General features: G+C 44.2%; 4 protein-coding genes across 5 annotated transcripts; 2 read left to right on the plus strand and 2 right to left on the minus strand.

Moving 5' to 3' along the window:
- Window positions 1–2,514: 2,514 nt before the first annotated feature.
- On the plus strand, window positions 2,515–5,200 carry J3458_006960 (uncharacterized protein). The gene is made up of 2 exons (XM_007816680.2): window positions 2,515–2,802; window positions 2,870–5,200. The coding sequence occupies exons 1-2, from the start codon at window positions 2,527–2,529 to the stop codon at window positions 3,827–3,829; spliced, it is 1,236 nt and encodes a 411-aa protein (XP_007814871.1). The 5' UTR covers window positions 2,515–2,526; the 3' UTR covers window positions 3,830–5,200.
- J3458_006961 (uncharacterized protein) lies at window positions 4,379–4,840 on the minus strand (the record flags this gene model as incomplete). Its single annotated transcript, XM_007816679.1, has 1 exon — window positions 4,379–4,840. The coding sequence occupies one exon, from the start codon at window positions 4,838–4,840 to the stop codon at window positions 4,379–4,381; it is 462 nt and encodes a 153-aa protein (XP_007814870.1).
- A 1,353-nt stretch (window positions 5,201–6,553) lies between the features above and the next one.
- On the minus strand, window positions 6,554–8,281 carry MRL1_1 (Cation-independent mannose-6-phosphate receptor CI-MPR). 2 transcript variants are annotated; one of them, XM_007816678.2, is made up of 3 exons: window positions 7,564–8,281; window positions 6,979–7,507; window positions 6,554–6,922 (listed from the first exon to the last, which is right to left on the minus strand). In XM_007816678.2, exons 1-3 carry the CDS (start codon window positions 7,914–7,916, stop codon window positions 6,776–6,778), a joined length of 1,029 nt encoding a protein of 342 aa, XP_007814869.2. In that variant the 5' UTR covers window positions 7,917–8,281; the 3' UTR covers window positions 6,554–6,775. The 2 variants fall into 2 exon arrangements, with proteins under 2 accessions (XP_007814869.2, XP_065975770.1); XM_066119134.1 differs by having other exon boundaries at window positions 6,554–7,507.
- A 212-nt stretch (window positions 8,282–8,493) lies between these two features.
- J3458_006963 (Delta(14)-sterol reductase) lies at window positions 8,494–11,528 on the plus strand. Its single transcript, XM_007816677.2, has 3 exons — window positions 8,494–8,789; window positions 8,842–9,146; window positions 9,207–11,528. Exons 1-3 carry the CDS (start codon window positions 8,722–8,724, stop codon window positions 10,310–10,312), a joined length of 1,479 nt encoding a protein of 492 aa, XP_007814868.2. The 5' UTR covers window positions 8,494–8,721; the 3' UTR covers window positions 10,313–11,528.
- Window positions 11,529–14,373: the final 2,845 nt, after the last annotated feature.

Here is a 14,373-nt window from a genome sequence, read left to right on the forward strand (position 1 = left end):
GCAGGGGTGAGTCTGCCCTAGACCTCAAGTGCATCCTGTGCTCCCAGCCGTCATATTCATATCAATTAGCTGCATTGCTGCTGCTGTTCCATTCACCGGTTGTCTGACTTGCTCCGGTATTATTCATGCAGCGTTGAACCATTTCGTTCCTCGTGGTCCCCCTCTGTTTCCTGTTTTTCGCCTTCTCCACCAGGCCAATAGAGTGATTTGGGTTGATATAGCATTCTGCTGCTTTTCCAAGTGAGACCTTTGCCTTTTTTGATTCATTGAGCCCCAGAAGCTTGGGCAGATGCTGGGGGGCCGAGGCACGAAGATCCCAAAGGGATGGTTGAGTTGTGTAACCCATGGATTGCCGACTCTGTTCCTGGCATGCACCGGTGGCTAGGGTACTCATTGAATCATAGCAGCTGAGGGTTCACAGTTCGATTTCAGTGTGAACTGCATGGGATCCATGTAGTGCCACTAACCTTGTCTTGAATACGTTTTACTTTTCTTGCCGCTAGTACAGCCCTGCACTCAGCCGCCTCGTGCGATTTTAGGCATGATAGTAGCGGACCTGTTATCACATAGACTATATTCCGCAGAGCTAGACCTCTTGTATTATATGAAATAGGGGAAATCATGTTTCAAGCAAAGTTGCAAAGTTGTCTCGTGGGATATGCCACCCAGCTAAACCGTAGTTGCCACAGACAACCCGAGCCACGTACTTACCACGGCTTCTACAGGCCCGATATCGAATTGATTACACAAACCCTCCTATGAATCATTTTCAGAGCATTCATATAATTCATTGCACTGATCAGGGACTTTACATGCCGAATTGGAGTATCGGCTTCTGGTCCCTCCTGCCTTGCTCGCACAGGAGAATACAATGCCAGCCAACCGGATAGTCAATTGCTTGGCCGCTTTTTCCATCACCATTTTGTGGTGTTTCACAGCTAGACTTATTGCGAGTGCGTGTCTTTCCTCTTGCACAGAACACAACAGACAGATAGTGTGACACATTAACTCAAAATATTCTGACAGAGAAGCTCTCTAAAATCCGTTTTCCATATTGGAAGATATCGCGTCTCCCTCGTTACACCATGTCTCGCGGGTGGCGATACCGAATCGTACCCATGAAGCCCGAAATCGTCTTGTGCGTTGCACCACAGCCAACGGCCATGATCCCTGTTTGGCACTCGGGACATTTCCCTCCCACTTAGGGATTCCGGAACTGCGGTAAGTGGATTTCGAAATGGCCACTATGCAAGTCATTCTTTCCAGTGGTGGTACAAGGGGCTGCCGGGAAGGGAGCTATGGCCAGACAAATGGGCCGATGACGTCTCCTGACAAACAATTCGCAGTCATGTCTTCTCATCTTGGTACCATGGTCGCGCTGATTTCATTGTGGGTTCTTCTTTACACGTATCAGATACGTGAACGGCTGACCAGAACCGAAATATATGCTCGACAAGGATATTAGACACGACGAAAACGAACCGCAAACGACCGAACCAACACTGTGGGAATTGCTTCAAAGTTAGACATTGCATGTATGCAGCATCTAAAAAGGGTCTTTATGTCATGCCACAAGGGTTGGGCTGCATTAGACCTGGCACATAGGGCGACCAATCCAAACGGTAACCGCTAGTCCGGGAATCTTTAATTACCCAGAGCACGGTTCTCTGATCCAGAAATTACCTGGAGACCCAGATTTCCCGCGTCGGAAATCTTGTTTGAACCATGCAAGCTTCCATGTTTAGCGAATGGCGTGGCTGGGAAACGGTCTGCGAGAAAATTCTACCACGGAACGGCGTTCGTGGTGGCGCACTATATAGACGCGGCGGTTCTTTTTCTGGCAATTCACACAAACAGAACATGCCATCTCCGTCATGTCTACGCAAAGATGTACCGATTTGGTAGAAGCGTGGTACCGGTACAATTCCTTTCTTTTTTAGAATACCTTTAAGGGGGGAAAGAGACTGAATCTTGCACGACACGCCTTGGATCCAGTCGCAAGTCCCAACCACCTTGGTCCCGTCGTGCAAATTCACTTCAACTCTAAAATTATTGCTGAGAAGGTGGCCTCAATACTTGAAGTAGTTGTTCAACCGTCAGGCTCTAGTTTTTGAGATACAGTCGTGGTAAAGAAACTGGGGCTGTGCCATGGTTGCCTCCTTGGATGGTTTCCTCGAAGGCGAACACATGAATAACAGCACTTGGCGGTGTGGAATACATACTTAGGTTTCCTGCGGTTACAAGGTCTATTCCATGGGTCACGGCCGTGCTGTTCAATAATTCATGAGCCTACATCTCACCCTGTTGTTTGGTCGACAGTAAAGACACCATTTTCGACGTGAGCCATTTTCGATGTCCGCAAATGACAGCGTTTAGTAAGAAACCGCCGTCTTCCACGAGGTCAGGTGCTCGAGCATTTTGCCGCGTCACATACCCTGGTTTATTGATATGGAGGCGAGAATTCATTGATGTCTTAGATGATCACCGAGCCAACGTGGTGTTTACATGAGTCAGCACAGGGTTGCAATGGCATCACACATCGGGCCAGATAAGAATCCTTTAGATTTGGGGGCCTTCAAACTTGACCCCGCACACATCTTTGGGTCAATCCCATCACCGTGGGCTGTGATGAAGATCTCTGCACTCGCAACCTGTTCCTTGGCTGCATCTTCCTTGGGGGCAGTCTCCAGTCCATCAACGAGCAAGATAGACGTCCATGCTCATTTCATTCCCGACTTCTACGCCCAGGCGCTTCGAGATGCCGGGCACATACCCGGTCCCGATGGCATGCCAGCCATACCGGTTCGTTTCCCTCATCCCAAATACCAAGACGCCTTTCGTCCCTAACACCCTCTCCTCCACCATCTAGGCCTGGGATCCCGATACACACTTGAACTTTATGCAGGAGCAAAACATCACCAAGGCCTACTTGTCAATTTCGAGTCCCGGAGTCTATCTAACCGTGCCCTCGAAAATCGCAACCCACAATGCTACGAGGCTAGCCCGCCGAGTCAATGAATACGCATCGCGCCTCAAGGCTCAACACCCCAATAGATTCGGCTTCTTCGCATCGCTTCCGCTTCCGGATATCCCGGCCGCCCTGGACGAAATCCAGCACTGCTTCCACAAGCTCGACCCAAAACCGGACGGCGTCGTCCTCTTGTCCAACTACTACGGCATGTATCTCGGTGACCCGGGGCTTAGTCCCGTCTACAAGGCGCTGGATGAGCTGAATGTGACAGTCTTTGAGCACCCTACGACGCCGTGCACCGAGCATAATCATGTACAATTTAATACGAATGGCGAAGCTCCGCTCGTCACTCAAAAGGAATGGCAGGCGCTGAATAGGCCTGTGCCAAATAGGATTCTTCCCGCGCCTACGCTAGACTTTCCGTTCGACTCGGCTCGCACATTTGCCGACCTATTCTACTCAAAGGTGCCAGGGCGATTCCCACGCATCAAATGGATCATCCCACACGCTGGGGGCGGTCTGATTCCTACCCTTGACCGCATAGTTGCCTTCACCACGTTGTACCCTGGCGTTAACCTGACGCAATCGTTGATGAAGGAAACGCTCGCGAGGAGCTTCTATTTCGACTTGGCAGGGCCGTGGCCCGTCAACTTTGCAATTCCTTCTCTATTGCGATGGGTCAATCACACGAATATCATGTGGGGATCTGATACTCCCTTTACACCTTGGGCCGTCGCGGCCGCGGGATCATCTGCCTTGGACGCAGGCGTGGAGGAAGTTTTTGGCGATACAGAAAAGTCCCAGGCCGTTAGATTTGGCAACGCACATGAACTACTCGGCAGTCTAGTTCGACGGTAGTTGTTGTCACGCGGGGAGTATGAGTCTACGAGCCGTCCTCGAGCGGATATTCTATTGAAGCAAACGATTGAGAAGCCTTACATTGGCTCATGATAGTATATACACGACTTTTAAAATAGTACAACTCCAAGTACAAATTTTACCCGCCAAGACGTGGAGAAAAAGAAAGCAGACGCGCAAGCACTCTCTCATCCTGTATGCTTGGAACCTCCGACACAAGACTTTTCGCAAAGCCAAAGCCTGAAACTCAACATGGCCGCGAAACCAGTGACGCCTTTTGCACAATGCCATGCGTAAACGAGATTCATATCAATCTGCCGAATCGCGTACTTCCAGAGTACAGAGCAGATCAGACAAGACCATGAAGACGGTAGATGGGTAACGTGAAAGATGATTCATGCCGTGAAAGCCCCCGTCGAAACCGGCCAGCTTGGAGGTAGATTGATTCGTCCAAGGAGTAATGCCAACGACTCTTGTTGTCAGGGCCAGCATGACCAAATGACATTGCGCAAACGGGCGGAAGCAGCTTTCGACAGAGTCGTCACCAAATCACTTGGCTTTCTTGGACGCTTCCTGCGACGCATTACTCTGCTGTGCGGCCCAGATCCCGGCCACTCTAGCCCCAAACTTGATGGATTTCTTGACCATCTCCGTTTTCGGCCTCGATCCCGATCGTTCGGTAGTTTTGTCGCCGTCTTCCGCCCCAGTGCTAGAGAGTGTAGTAGCAGCCGCGGCAAGCGATGAGATGAATTCTGTCATGTGGTCGCTGCTCTTGGTGGAGGTTTGTTTCGTAGTTTTATCGCCATTATTGGTTTTGGCATCAGCAAACTGGTTTATGGCGTCGACAACCGCGGGGATGGCTTCTTTCATGTCTTTGCTGCTCATGTTGGAGGTTTGCTGGGAAGCTTTGTCGCCATTTTTCGTCTTTTTGACATCAGCGTAGACACCAGCAGCAAACTTGGCAACCCCAACAATGACGGGGACGAGTGATTGAGATTTTTTATCGCTCATGCTGGATGTTGACTCTAGCTTGTTAGTTCCGGGTATGCTGTTGACCTATGGCGGGAGGTGGTTGGTGTTTGATAGTATCAATGGGAGTGATGACTGCGTCAGGCCCGTTTCCGGGGTTAAGTATTGTCCAGCGTGATGTAGTAGTCAGGTTCTACGGCTCCAGCAATCCTTTCAGATAGATGGTGACTACTCAGAGTGAACAGGCGTTTTACACAAAGACCTTGCGCTCAAAGACAGCGGCCGCCATTGACGCAGTGTGGCTGCTGTGGAACAAAAGCCAGCTTTGTTAAGAGGCCGGGCAGGTCTTCAATAACGAGCGGGAGTCCGTAGAAGTCTCTTGCTGAACAAGGTCCGTTCCCATGATTGTCATGGCATGTCCGACGTGACTGAGTAAAACCCGTCCATGCGCAGAATATCCCTGGTTCTGCGTCGATTTCCAAGACCGCACAAAGAAGGACGGCGTGAGTCTGCATGCTGCCCTTGGTGGAGAGAACCGATTAATTGCGAATTTCAAGTGTAATGGATCGTATGTGTTTGAACAGACAAGACACTCCAGCACGACACGTATATTTTGTTCTGCGATATGGATCTCGTGTCCTCCTCGTTTTTGTTGCAGCCTTCTTGCCAAGCCCTGTGAAGCCCACACAACGCCCGTGGCCTTTGTCTCCTTCAGCTTCTGTTTCCAAAGTGTTCAAGACTTGGGCAGATGTCGAGCGGCTACATGTCCAACGAATGCCATGTTCATTCAATGAACAGCCGGTGCCCTTCCAGCTTTACCTACGCACGGCACCACCGGAGCAAACTTGTATAAAAGGAGCCGGATGGTTATTCCTTTCCTTCCAACATTGTCGCATATTTCAGACTCCGCTTCCATTCAGCCCGATAAGGCCATTATATGTCGCCGAAAATGGACGCCAAAGCTTCCGCAGAGAGCTTTGCGCAAGCCGATGCTCTGGATGCACATGCAAACCAGAATCCCTCCGGTGGACAAAACCTAATCACGCTTGTACATCGTCCAGCGATGAATTCGCAACGCTGGACCTCAAATTTTAATACAAGCAATGAAGCCCCCCGTCAACAAACCAGGGATACCTATTGTACAATTCGCCAACAACAAGAGCACCCGGATTATCATCTTTCAGCTCACCAACAAGAACACCTGAACATCTGTCATCGATATTACTGCGATACCTGTCGTCAGATCCGCCAACGAAAACGCGGTAATGCCCGTCGTCCAAAGAATCATGTTAAAAATAACAAGTCACACCATCGGCATCGCTATGGCTCCATTCGTCCATCGAATGGTGTCCGAGATAACAGCTCGGGCTCCGACAGGACCCTGTCGAGCCGCAACAGCCAGGGCGTCTCGAAAGCTAAACATCGAATTGTTCAACATGATGGTATGACTCCAGAACATTCTAATCGAGAGCAGGGATACTGACATTAAATGCCACATAGACAAACGGACCGAGGAAACAGCTACCACCAGTCAAGCGCATGGGTGTACCGCTAGGGTTCAGAGCGCAGGCCACGATGCCACGCCACAAACGGCATCTCGCATGCTGCTCGCACCAGTTTCGGTTCCATCAATCGCCGATATTCTCACGGGACAGTGTCCTTGCTCCAAGGACGAGGCACATGACGGGAAGGATACTACGTTCGCAAAACAGCCATGTCACGCCTCCGGGCAGAACGTGGCTTAACATGTTTGGAGGAAATTTTGCAAAATTTTATCTGGTATTCTTAGATCTGCGCTGCTTAGTACCGTCAAATAAATAGAAAAAAAAAAGGTCTTTCTTCATAAGCCTTCCCAAAAACGCCAAATATGCTGACAGAAAACGGTACAAATCACGCGCTTCGTCACCGTCACAGAAGAAGGATTACACTAGTACATACGAGAAATGTGACCCAAAGAAGAATTCTTACTTGAAACAGTTAATCGTCCCATTCCTCGTCCAACTGGTCAATGAGTCGATTTTCTGCGTCAGAGTTTCGATTTCGTGGGCTCGAACTCAGGTGGCTGTAGCCTCGTCGGCCAGGAAGGCACCTTGCGCACAAGGAAAATACAATAACGAACATATCCTAAGGATCGTGGTTAGTGTCGTGCACCCCAGGCGGTGTCTGCCAAGCATACGCACACTAAAGAAACTCCAAATACCTGCCCACAGACTATAGTTCGGCAATTGGCGCCATCCTCGTGCGTTGGAGATGGTTCGATTATAAAATACACCACCAAGGACGTACACAAGGAAAGCGACAACTAAAATGATGCCAAACACACTGCCAGGGCCTACACTTCCTGGCTTGTGTGGCTCTGCATGCGCACATGCGTGAATAGAGCGGCCTTCAAAGAAGTATGAGCATTCATCTTCGTCGACACCAACGAAAGATATGCTTGCTTGGGAGCTGGAGGGGTCTCGGTCACAAAGGAAGGAAATAGTGGTGGACTTTCTTCGTGACGATTTCTCTTCCTTGTCGTCTTTCAATGTTTCCACCTGGTGAGGCTGGTTGGTCAAGGCCGACTCCTTGTTTGCGTGATTGTAGTTGGCTGAGGGCGATGAAGGACTTCGGGCACTCTTGTTCGATTTGGTGGTACCGCACGGCGAGCCACCGGTGTATTGCAAGACCAGCTTGCGGCCACGGCTCACCAAGTCCATCGATTCGGATCTGGGCAAGACGGTTAGTTTCCCATTATTCTCGTTGCAGCCATTCGCCAGACCAACCCTATAGAATAGATGCTTCCATGAGACATGTAGTATGCGCTGACATTGGCCCATTGGCTCTTGGAGACTCCCACCACCTCTGTTACGGGGTCCACAACCGCTCCGCATATGTTCAGAGTAAAGTTCTTGCCATAGTCGTATCCTCTTGCATGATAGTCTTTTGCAAGAGCCGTCTTGTGCTGCTTTCCCTTCTCGGACGGATGAGCTGTATCGGGTCGCAGATCGAAGAAACCGCCTGTTCCGGAGGACGCAGTCGCAGTGCACGCTGGCGCATGCGTGGTCGGTGATGATGCTTCTTTCGCGGCGGCAAATGAAGCGACCACCAGTACCGAACCTAAGAAACTCGTTCGCATCTTGTAGGTGACGCGATTGTCGCGGTTTAGCGGGGAACGTGCTCGACGAGGTTGAATGAGCGCTCACGGCGCGACGATAGAATACTGTCTGGTTGGAGTCTTATCATCAGTTGCTCCCTGGACATTGACCAAAAAAAGAAAAAGAAAGAGAGAAAGAAAGAAACAATATAAGCCAAATAGATTGGAACAAGCGGATTGCAGCGAAAGGTGTAGGTTGGAGCGAACGACACTTAAGGTCTGGTTGGTGCGTTTGGTGAAAAGTCTCAGCCACTAGGCTCCTCCACGATTTGTTCTAGGTTGCGACAACTGGCCACATCAAGTGGGCGAATAAGCTCCCAGCCTAGGCCGCGCACATGCAACTAGACTCCAGTCGATGCAGGAGCGAACGCAGCCAACCAGATAACTAAGCTCTCTTAGCTCCCGCTTAATGCGTGTGGGCTTCATGTTCTCCCGGCCCGGCAAAATAATTCATCCGGCTCCCTGCTGGGTCATCTTGGTCATCTCCTTACCGGTGGCGCTAAGCCGCTTCGGGCTCAATGCTGTCATTGAACCCTCGCTGATGAGACGATGCGGATCCCTAGTTTCAATCTGAAGTTTGCGACCTTCATCGGATTCAGGAGGAGCCGGGCCAGTCTTCATACTTGGTCGCCACGTCTTCGAGTTGGCGTCGTACAGTCATTGAAAGCCTTCTGTCGGCTTTAAATAGGCTCTGAACTTCCTTTTCCCGCTGCATATCGGCCAGCCTTTCATCAAGGCTTTTCGAACTGCTTCGTGTTTAAGAAATACTCGTCATATAGCTCGCAAGATGTCCTCCTCGAAGACTGCGGCCAAGTCTGCAGCTCCAGCTGAGCACGGATACGAGTTCTTCGGCCCGTAAGTCATCCATAGCCATTAACACTTGAGCCTCTTCTGATTGGATTTTTAGACCCGGTGCCTTTGGCATCTCGTTTGGTCTACCCATCCTCGTCTACGTCTTCACTTTCGTGTGCAACGACATATCCGGATGCCCCGCGCCATCGCTGCTGAGTCCGCGCTCCTTGTCACTCGAGCAGTTGAAGATTGAAGTCGGCTGGCCACAGAATGGAATATGGGGTCTCGCCAGCTGGGAAGCGACCGGTGCTGTTCTTGCCTACTACTTGCTGAACCTCATCTTATACCGCGTTTTGCCTGCAACCGAGACGGACGGGACTGTCTTGAGCTCCGGCGGACGTCTCAAGTACCGATTCAACAGTATGTAGCTACACACGGCTCCCAATCCTCCGAGTGCTCAATCAGCTAATCACCCAACAGCGTTCTACTCCAACACGGTTACTTTGGCAGCCCTCGCAGCCGGGACTGTTGCCCAAGGCGCCGAATTCCCCGTTTGGGTCTTTATCAGCGAGAACTACCTCCAGATTCTGACGGCTAATATCGGAATTGCCTATGCAATCGCCACTTTTGTTTACGTCCGCAGCTTCAGCGTCAAGCCTGGAAACAAGGAATTTCGCGAGCTTGCAGCCGGCGGCCACACCGGCAACCTGCTCTACGATTGGTTCATTGGCCGCGAACTCAACCCTCGCGTCACAATACCCCTGATTGGAGAAGTTGACCTCAAGGAGTGGTGTGAGCTGCGACCTGGCATGATGGGCTGGATCATCCTTAACTGCTCTTGGTGTGCTCAGCAATACCGCAACTTTGGCTTCGTCACCGACAGCATCATCTGCATCACGATTGTGCAAGCCCTATACATAATAGATTCATGGTGGTTCGAGCCTGCTATTTTAACCACCATGGATATCACGACCGACGGTTTTGGCATGATGCTTGCCTTTGGCGACCTCGTCTGGGTGCCCTTTATCTACTCCATGCAAACTCGTTACCTCTCCGTGCACCCTCTGTCGCTTGGTCCCGCCGGCCTCGCAGGTACCCTTTCCCTCATCGGCCTTGGCTTCTACATCTTCCGCTCCGCCAACAGCCAGAAGAACACTTTCCGCACAAACCCCAGTGACCCCAGCGTCGCTCACCTCGAGTATATTGAGACCAAGACGGGCAGCAAGCTTCTAATCAGCGGCTGGTGGGGAATCGCCCGTCACATCAATTATCTCGGCGATTGGATCCAGTCTTGGCCATACAGTCTCCCCACCGGACTTGCTGGCTACCAGATTCTGGCTGCTGGTGCAGGCGCCGCCGGCGCCGCCGGCCAAGGCGCGTATACCATGAAGGACGGCCGGGAGGTTATTCAGGGCAACGCGCGAGGCTGGGCTATCCCCATTACCTACTTCTACATTGTATACTTTGCCGTGCTGCTTATCCATCGTGAGCGCCGCGACGACGAGAAGTGCCATCGCAAGTACGGAGAGGACTGGGATAAGTACAAGAAGATTGTACGTTGGAGAATCATTCCTGGTATTTACTAGGTGGTTGTGCAAACGAAGAAACAAAGGGCAAGAGGGTCTCGATACCAGTAGGAGAAGGGTGGGAGTCGGGGTCAAACTGGACGGTTGGGCGGGCTGCATCTGAACATCATTTACTATGTCTGTGGTTCTTGATACGAGGGGCAATTTACCCTGCAGAGTTGTACTAATAAGCTGTGCACCTTAATAAGATTGCATCGACAACAGTTGTGTCTATACTGGCCTCGCATGCCATTAGATATCACGGATACCACATCCGTTAGCCCAGCAACGAAAGTGCATTGGAACATGCCAACGACAGAACACTGTGCGTCTGATATCCACATTGCAGGTGCAGCACATTATAAATTGAAGAGGCTTTAACAGATGCTTTTGGTGGTTGATGAGATGGAACAGAAGGGCGAGGAATCCTAGTTCCCGTTGTTTGTGCAGATGTTGGGAACAGTAGGTAAGATGACACAGGAACCCAAGCGCAAGGCTAACCGACATGGCACCATACGTGCTTCCTTTTGCATTACAAAGCTGACAAACGTCAATGAGAACGGGGTCTTGGGGCAAGTCGCCAAAGTTACTAATATGTCTGGTATGCAAATCTATAGGGTAGTGCCATGTTTTGCCTTTTGTCTCGCGCTTATGAAACAATAACATGCTTGGACTATAAACAGAATACAAAAAACAACCAGACCATGTGGATCATTCAGCAGCGTACTGGGAAAGACTATTGAGCCATTGAATAAGGAATGTTTCTATTCATTACAGTACCGGCAAGTGGCAGCGGAACGTCGGATGAAATTTGCTCGGGGATTTTACGGCGGCATGCTTGAGCATCTACGAGGGCATCGCATGTTTATGCGACGGCGTGTTCCCCAGCCGCGCTTCATAATTACTTACACACGTGGTTTATCAACTAACATAGAATCACGCCCACAAAATTGGCGGCAATCATACCTCGTCTAGTTCTGCAGCTAGTATTATGTAGACTATAGTTAGGCCGAGAAGCAACGTATGTTAAGCCGGAAAACGTCATGTAGACGCGAATGATTGTGATGTTCCCGAGTACCTAGGTAATTGAGGGGAACACAGCAGCCTGCGATGTTCGATTTCCACAACCAATTACAGTCACTTCGGCTAGATTGGTAGGTGGGGTGTACATTAGGGCTTATACCGCTTATAATGTGTACCGGCGTAACTTATACTTTTTCATTCTATATAATGGGATAATATATATAATTATAATAGATTATAAGCTTATTAACTTTAAAGCCTTTACCGCTACTTTAAACTCCTTTTAAGTCTATAAAAAGCTCTTTTAATAGGCACTTTAAAGATTAAATCTTCTTCTTTAAATATAATTCTCTCTTCTTTACATTAAATATAACTATTATATAATAAATATTACTCTATTAAATCTACTATTATTTATTATAAGTAAAAGTAGGTTTAAGGTAAGATAACCTTAAATCTTAAATTAAAATAGCATTAAATTTACTATTATTAATACTATTATTATTATTATAAAAACTTAATATAACTTTAAGAATTTAAATTAATAGGTAAGTAATTTATTATTTATTTTAAATAAAAAGTATAATAAGCCTATTAATATTTTAATAATTAATATTAACCTTAAACTTAAGTAAGTTATACGTAAAGGGGATATTAATATAAGTAATTATTAATACTAATAAACACCTTTTAATATAATTAAGAGAAGTAATATTTTAAACGCGAGTAATTCCCGCTTAATAATACCTTTTAGGTAAAAGTTAAGGGTAAACTAATATATTTAAGCCTTTAAAGATATTCTCTTAATAAGTATTAATTCTAGATTAAAATATTTACCTATAACTTATACGTGGGATTAATAAGATACCTTTATTAATAAATACCTTATCTTTAAAAGTAAGCTTTAAGTAATATATTAAGGTATTTTCTCTTTTAATTTAGAAGAAATTAAAAGTAAGACTTACACCTTATAAGTATATATAATTACCTAAAATATTTAATATCTTTTAAACACTTAAATAAACTAAAAACCTAATTATATTAAATAATTTAATAACCTTTAAGCCTTTAAGCTATTATTAACTTTTATTCCCTTAAAATACTAATATATACTAAAATTATTAAGTTAATACTTTAATAATATATTACGTATAATAGCTCCCTAATAACGTAATAATATTATACTTCTTAAACTAATATTAAATAAAAAACTTAAAGTTAACGTTAATAACTTTAACGTATAAAGCTTAATAATTAAGGCTATTAATAATAATAGTAATTACTTAATTATACTTAAACTTAAGAACTTTATTAATTAAGCTAAGTAAAATAAAGTATTAAAGAACGTTATTATAATTAAATTTATTACGCTTATCCTTTAAGAACTCTTATAATTTACTTCTTTAATAAAGCCTTATTTAAATAAAATCTAAAATAAGTACGTATAGTAACTTATATTCTAAGAATAACGTAATTATAACTTACTTATAGGTATTTATAGGTTATACTTTACCTATATAATAGAAAAGATTAAAGCTAAAATAAATATATATAAGGCCTACTTAATATTATAAAAACTTAATTAATAATGTAAAGCTAATATTCTTAATAAAGTTATTATTAAACTTATTAATAATACCCTATAAAAATATAATAATATATAAGAATTCACTTAAGTATTTAAGAAAAGGCTATATAAACTTAAATATATATAATTAAATTAAATAATATTTAAGAAGCTTTATTAGCTATAATTTCTTATTAACTTAAGAGATACCTTTAGTATTTTCTATTTATAAGTCTATTAATAATACTAGGTAATTAATATTAATAATAGTATAAGTATTACTTTAAACTTACTAATAAACCTCGCTTAAAATAAGTATTAACGCTTAAAGATAAAAAAAAAGCTTATTAATTAAAGCGGTAAAAGCCTTATTAATTTCTTTACTTATTACACTAATAATAGTACTAATAGTAAGTATAAAAGAGATATAATAGGGTTAAATTAGCCTCTATAAAAGCAAATAAAGGCCTTAAAGCCTAATAACTATTAAAGGCTCTTTTAAAAGGTTTATAGTATACACGAATAGCTAAATACCCTAAATAACTATAATAATAGCAAGTATATAATTTAAAATAAATAGTATACTAGTAAGAATACTATAAATAAACGCCTAATAGTATATAACGTAAATGCTAATATACTCTAAGATATAAAAGTATTTTTAGCGTAGCTATAAGATTTAAGTAACTTCTTTATAGTAATAATTAATGAGAATAAGATTATTAATATAATAGTTAAAGGTTATAAAGTAAATGTAAGAAGCCTTAATTAAATATTTAATAACGCTATAAAGTATTACGTTTATTATAATTAATATATATTTAATAACTATAAGGTATTTAATAAATTAATTCCTATAAATAGAGTAAGTAATAATACTTAAGCACTTAATAATAATATAGTTTCTTTAATAGTTTAAAGGGTTAATAATATTAAGCTTATTAAGCTTTAATAAGTGTTATATATCTTAATGTTATTAGTAAGTCTACTAGCCTTAAAAGCGTTTACTAAAAAGCCTTACTTTAAGTACATATAAAACTACTATAAAGAGCGCGTAATATATAATAAAAAACATCTTATTATTTAAGGTATAACGTATAAATAGTTTAATTACTTAAATTACTTATATACGTAAACTATAAAGTATTAAAATACCCTTAAAGTTATTAATAATCTAATAACCTTCTTTATAAATAATACCTTATAGTTTATCTCTTTATAAGTACTATACCTTAAAATAAGCTACCTTAACTACGTAAATTATATTAAGTTAATAATAAATCTAAGTATTTAAGTAATAAATAAGAGCGTAAGGCCTTATAAAGCTTATATTATAGAAAAAGGTAAGGCTAAAAACGCTTAAAGTATAACTTATAAAGCACTTAATTAAGGCTAGAGATAAATAGCTAACCTTAAGGGACCTATTAGCCTATTAACTCTAATAAAGAAAGCTTATTACCTACTAATAATTAATAACCTTATTAAAAAGCTA

Source organism: Metarhizium acridum, assembly GCF_019434415.1.
Source record: "Metarhizium acridum strain ARSEF 324 chromosome Unknown scaffold_72, whole genome shotgun sequence".
NCBI lineage: Eukaryota > Fungi > Ascomycota > Sordariomycetes > Hypocreales > Clavicipitaceae > Metarhizium > Metarhizium acridum.

Coding starts and splice junctions, on each gene's coding strand:
- J3458_006960 (XM_007816680.2), top strand. CDS start 2,527: ATGGCATCACACATCGGGCCAGATAAGAATCCTTTAGATTTGGGGGCC. Junction 2,803..2,869: donor ATGGCATGCCAGCCATACCG/GTTCGTTTCCCT, acceptor TCCACCATCTAG/GCCTGGGATCCCGATACACA.
- MRL1_1 (XM_007816678.2), bottom strand. CDS start 7,916: ATGCGAACGAGTTTCTTAGGTTCGGTACTGGTGGTCGCTTCATTTGCC. Junction 7,508..7,563: donor GGAAGCATCTATTCTATAGG/GTTGGTCTGGCG, acceptor CGTCTTGCCCAG/ATCCGAATCGATGGACTTGG. Junction 6,923..6,978: donor GTATTTGGAGTTTCTTTAGT/GTGCGTATGCTT, acceptor CACGATCCTTAG/GATATGTTCGTTATTGTATT.
- J3458_006963 (XM_007816677.2), top strand. CDS start 8,722: ATGTCCTCCTCGAAGACTGCGGCCAAGTCTGCAGCTCCAGCTGAGCAC. Junction 8,790..8,841: donor GGATACGAGTTCTTCGGCCC/GTAAGTCATCCA, acceptor TTGGATTTTTAG/ACCCGGTGCCTTTGGCATCT. Junction 9,147..9,206: donor TCTCAAGTACCGATTCAACA/GTATGTAGCTAC, acceptor ATCACCCAACAG/CGTTCTACTCCAACACGGTT.